This window comes from Colobus angolensis, unplaced genomic scaffold (assembly GCF_000951035.1).
Source record: "Colobus angolensis palliatus isolate OR3802 unplaced genomic scaffold, Cang.pa_1.0 Scaffold151, whole genome shotgun sequence".
Classification (NCBI taxonomy): domain Eukaryota; kingdom Metazoa; phylum Chordata; class Mammalia; order Primates; family Cercopithecidae; genus Colobus; species Colobus angolensis.
Window position 1 is genome coordinate 978,885 of NW_012114611.1, and position 5,842 is coordinate 984,726.

General features: G+C 41.0%; 1 protein-coding gene across 4 annotated transcripts in view; it reads left to right on the forward strand.

Moving 5' to 3' along the window:
• Positions 1-3,501, forward strand: part of RACGAP1 (Rac GTPase activating protein 1) — a 42,389-nt gene extending 38,888 nt beyond the window's left edge. For all 4 annotated transcript variants that reach the window (XM_011936150.1, XM_011936148.1, XM_011936149.1 and 1 more), the window contains 2 exons: positions 1,566-1,674; positions 2,321-3,501. In XM_011936150.1, the coding sequence (XP_011791540.1) occupies positions 1,566-1,674; positions 2,321-2,396 (185 nt within the window). In that variant the 3' untranslated portion in view covers positions 2,397-3,501. The remainder of the gene's footprint in view (positions 1-1,565; positions 1,675-2,320) is intronic.
• The last annotated feature ends 2,341 nt before the right edge of the window (positions 3,502-5,842 follow it).

Consider the following 5,842-nt stretch of genomic DNA (forward strand, 5'->3'; position numbering starts at 1 on the left):
AAAAAGAAAAAAAAAAAAAAAAAAAGAGATAGTTACTCTGAGTATTATTCTTATTTTACAGATGAGAAAACAGAGGGACAATAGTTCAATATCTTGCCCAAGGTTATACAGTTAGCAAGAAGTCAAAATCTTTTTGTAAGTTATTTTAAATGTCATTTTTAAAGTAAGATGTATTATAATAATTTCTCCTGCCCTTCTTAAATGGAGTCCCTGCTTAATTTAGCCAAAATGATGTGGGAAATATCGACTTTAGAATTTATTTTTTTGCACAATTTATCGTACTGTGCTATTGAATTCCCTTCTGAGATTGTTGAAGTTTATAGGCTCTTAGAAACTGCACTAAATTGTCCCACACTTTTGTGTATTGGTTAGTTGGTAGCTTTTCCTTCTCTTTTACATCCAGCTGTGGCTTCTTGCTGTCACCTAATATCACTTAATTTGCTTCTATTAATGTGTAGTGTCTAGTATCATAAAACTAAAAACATGGCAAAAATTGAGTATTTTTTAGAGGAAGTGTGATATTGTGTAAAAATGTATGGCTTTTAGGGTCAGGTTCAAATCTCACATCCACGATTGAAAAGTATATATCTGGCCGGGTGCGGTGGCTCAAGCCTGTAATCCCAGCACTTTGGGAGGCCGAGACGGGCGGATCACGAGGTCAGGAGATTGAGACCATCCTGGCCAACATGGTGAAACCCCATCTCTACTAAAAATACAAAAATTAGCTGGGTGTGGTGGCACGTGCCTGTAATTCCAGTTACCTGGGCTGCTGAGGCACGAGAATCGCTGGAACCCAGGGGGCGGAATTTGCAGTGAGCTCAGATCGCGCCACTGCACTCCAGCCTGGGCGACAGAGCGAGACTCCGCCTCAACAACAAAAAAAAGATATAATAATAGTTTAAATATAATCCATTCTTATTTCACTTAGCATGTTGTGAGAACTTTTTCTCATATATAATCTTATTTGCTTAAATGTTCTAGTAGGTATTAACGTTATTTTATAATTTTTCATAATTACAAGTAATGCTATAGTCAATATTATATGTATGTATCCTCTTTTCCCTTGATGATAAATTCCCAAGAGTGGGAATCACTGAATTAAATGGCTTAAACATTTTTATGAATCTTGATATGTTTTACCAACTTGATTTCTTAAATTTCTTATAGGCTTTTCCAATTTTTATTGCTAACCAACAATTTGATATGAATAGGCTGGTTTCACTCCAGTCTCACTGTCATTGGAGACCCATTCTTTCATTATTGCAAGTTCATTCTAAGGGAGCATATTGTTTCTTCTAGTATAGCTAAAAGTCAGATGTTTAGATGTTGGATTTGTGAAGTGTGGAGTTAGAGAATGGCCTAAATCAGGAAGTGTCAGCTATTCATTGAGTTCAAAAGATACACTAGTGTGTTACAGAATGATGACAAAAATTATTTCTGGGACTTTGCTAGATGTCTAACCTTAGCTCTTAAGTGCTTCAGAGGGTAATCAGCTTAAAACTAGCCATTTAAAAAGATGCCTTCTTTTTTCCCACCTCTCTTAAAAATATGTCTGAACTTTGAAGTGAGTTTACTGGGACCTGTGACCACTCCTGAACATCAGCTTCTCAAAACTCCTTCGTCTAGTTCCCTGTCACAGAGAGTCCGTTCCACCCTCACCAAGAACACTCCCAGGTATGCAGAATTGGCCTCCCTAGGAAATAAAAAACAACTGCTTTCTTAGACTTCTTATTATATTGAAGCTTATTGAAAGAAAAATTGCATTAGATTTTAGCTAGCAACTAGACTTTATAAAAGGGAACATGGAGCTATAAGGATTCCTTCTTTAAAAAGGTTCTGAAAGTCGGGCCGGGCGCGGTGGCTCAAGCCTGTAATCCCAGCACTTTGGGAGGCCGAGACGGGCGGATCACGAGGTCAGGAGATCGAGACCATCCTGGCTAACACAGTGAAACCCTGTCTCTACTAAAAAAATACAAAAAAACTAGCCGGGCGAGGTGGCGGGCGCCTGTAGTCCCAGCTACTCGGGAGGCTGAGGCAGGCGAATGGCGTAAACCCAGGAGGCGGAGCTTGCAGTGAGCTGAGATCCGGCCACTGCACTCCAGCCTGGGCGGCAGAGCGAGACTCCGTCTCAAAAAAAAAAAAAAAAGGTTCTGAAAGTCTTTACTATTTCCCCACTCTCATTGTAGGTGACTAAGAGTACCTTGCAAAATAGTTGTCTAGGGTTTCCTACTTATAGTGGGTTATATCAAGTAATATTATAGTTGTTTATTCAACCATTTTTTATAGAATACTTGTCCAGTTCATTCTCTTTTTATTGTAGATTTGGGAGCAAAAGCAAGTCTGCCACTAACCTAGGAAGACAAGGCAACTTTTTTGCTTCTCCAATGCTCAAGTGAAGTCACATCTTCCTGTTACTTCCCAGCATTGACTGACTATAAGAAAGGACACACCTGTACTCTGCTCTGCAGCCTCCTGTACTCATTACTACTTTTAGCATTCTCCAGGCTTTTACTCAAGTTTAATTGTGCCTGATCGTTTTATTAAAACTATGTATACCTTCCCTTCCTTCTCCTCAAGTCACATAATACCAGCACTTTGTGCTGGTCGTTGTTGGGAGCTTTTAGATGAGACATCTTTCCAGGGGTAGAAGAGTTAGTATGGAATTGGTTATGATTCTTTTTGGGGAAGGGGGTTATTGTTCCTTTGGCTTAAAGCCAAATGCTGCTCATAGAATGAACGATCTTTCTCTAGTTTCGTTTAGAACTGATTTCCATGAGACAATGACAGAAACCTTACTTATCTAATAAGATTGGCTTGTCTCAGGGTGGGAAGTGGGAGGGCAGGGCAAATAAAGGATTAGACCAGAGGATTTAGGATGCCTCCTAAGAACCGGAAGTTCTCATTCCCCATTATGAACTGAGCTATAATATGGAGCTTTCATAAAAATGGGATACATTGAGGACAGAACGAGTGATGGGAATATGCGTAGCTTTAATTTGGATGATTAGATCTTTAATAGTGTTGAGTGGCACACCTTGTAAATGTGAAAGTACAACTTGTATTTATCTCTAATGTGCCACTGGCTGAACTTTGGGTTCATTTGGGGTCAAAGCCAGTTTTTCTTATAAAATTGAATTCATTCTGATGCTTGACCCCCATACCCTCAACCTTGTCCAGTGAAGCCCAACTTCTAAAGGTCAATATGTCCTTTGGCATCCCAACTAACAATAAAGAGTAGGCTATAAGGGAAGATTGTCAATATTTTATGTGGTAAGAAAAGCCACAGTCATTTTTTTCTTTGCACTTTGGATGCTGAAATTTTCCCATGGAACATAGCCACATCTAGATAGATGTGAGCTTTTTCATCTGTTAAAATTATTCTTAATATCTGTAAAAATGATTTTTTTCTATAGAATGTTTGACTTCATATTGACCTTTACCTGTAAAACACCTATTACGGATAATATTTGGAAAAAAAGTAAATAGCTTTTTCAAAATGAACATGAGGCTGGTATTCTTGTCTTGGAAGGTAATTTTCAATGCCTTTTAGAAAATCATTTCTGGGGCTGGGCATGGTGACTCATGCCTATAATCCTAGCACTTTGGGAGGCCAAGATGGGTGGCTCACCTGAGGTCAAGAGTTTGAGATATGGCCAAACCCTGTCTCTACAAAAAATACAAAATTAGCTGGGCGTGGTGGCACACACCTGTAATCCCAGCTACTCAGGAAGCTGATGTGGTAAAATTGAGCCTGGGAGGCGGAGGTTGCAGTGAGCTGAGATCGTGCCACTGCACTCCATCCAGCCTGGGTGACAGAGTGTAAGACCCTGTCTCAAAAAAAAAAAGAAAAAGTTACTTCCTTCAACGTGTCTTGACTCCCCATTTCCCACTCTCTGGACCCACCCCAGCCTTACCACCACCGGGAGTTTGTTTCTTCATTTCTCATCAGTCTTTCTTTATCCAAACTGGAGTTGTAGAGTTGTCCTGTGCCTGTTGTGTTGTTTAAAGAACCCACAGTCATGAATTGCATAATGACGGGGATACATTCTGAGAGGTGCTTCATTAGGTGATTTCATTGTTGTGTGAACCTGAGTGTCCTTACACAAACCTGGATGGTGTGACCTACTACACACCTAGGCTATATGGCAGAGCCTATTGCTCCCAGGCTACAAACCTGTACAGCATGTGACTGTTCTGAACACTGTAGGCAGTTGTAACGCATGGTAAGTATTTATGTATCTAAACAGAAAAAGGGTACAGTAAAACTATGGTTATTATAATCTTATGTGACCACTGTTGTATATGGGATGCATTGTTAATCAAAACGTAATGTAGTGTGTGACTGTACTTAAAAAATAACAACAACAACTTTTTAAACAAGTCTTTAGGGACCAAAATGGTGCAGATAAAAAAAAAAAATTGTCTCTGGCTGGCTGACTGCCTAGAACATCCTTCACTGCTGGAAGTGACTCTGGAGTGAGCTGGAATGATTAACTGAGGGCACCTGCACTTGGAACTCTGAAGCTGGTGAACAGAATGTATCTGAGATTGAACGTAAACAGTTGCAGGCTTAATATGTAACTGTGGAGAGAGGAGGCAACCTACTGGCTTTTTCCCAGGAGGGGGCAGCTTCACAGCAGGGCCCATCTGCCTCAGCAAATTGACAGAGGATGGGTCCCATACCCCCTTTCACACGTGCCGGCTAGGCCTTATTTTTTAAAACTCTGCCCTAGATGCTACCTTATGTCTTTGCAATCCTAGTGTTGGCCTGGTTCCATATTTGCTGTTCTGTAGTATCTCCCCAAGGTGCATTTCAAGTCCCTAATGTAGAGGAAGTAAATGGATTGTGTAACATTAGTGAAGGCAAGGCTACCCTATGCAGGAACCAATGGTCCATTAACGAAAAAGGAAATGGTCCTGTGTGTCAAATGTTGGCAACCATTTGCTCAGTTTTTGGGCTAGGCCAAGAGACCTTAGCCATGAAAATAATTCTGATGATAACAAAGGGAAATATATACCCACCTTCAACTTCTTTTTTTTTTTTTTTTTTTGAGACGGAGTCTTGCTCTGTCACCCAGGCTGGAGTGCAGTGGCCGGATCTCAGCTCACTGCAAGCTCCACCTCCCGGGTTCACGCCATTCTCCTGCCTCAGCCTCCCGAGTAGCTGGGACTACAGGCGCCTGCCACCTCACCCGGCTAGTTTTTTGTATTTTTTAGTAGAGACGGGGTTTTACCATGTTAGCCAGGATGGTCTCGATCTCCTGACCTCGTGATCCGCCCGTCTCGGCCTCCCAAAGTGCTGGGATTACAGGCTTGAGCCACCGCGCCCGGCCCACCTTCAACTTCTTTAACAGTACTTCCTGCGGAACAGTCTGACTTTCCAGGGTCTTCTTAATTAAATTATACCTCCTCAGTGTGAGGGCTGTGGAAGGGGGTCCAGTGCTTTGAAGTAGGCATCACTCCATCTCTTACTCCTAACCCTTTCTGACGTTCCTCTCTTTTAATGCAGTTTAATTTTACTGTCACACTTGCTAATAAACAGAATCTTTAAATTGTGACATTTACCTCTGTTCTCCCTGATCTATGTAAGATTCCCGAGTTTGATGTTTATCTAACTGGGCAAGCATTACATGGTTGGATTCAGCCGCAACAATTTGAGTTTATTACTGGGTGTTTAACAACTTAGCCTTCCTTAAGAAGGTGAATTCATTGCTTGCAGAGATAGAAGAAGGAATGTGAGTTTTTTTCAGAGGATGTTTAGGGTGCACAATTGATTTACTAGGGGAAAAAAGTACTCATTTTTGGTTATGAACTGAACCGGTGGCATTGAAAGTGGTCTTGT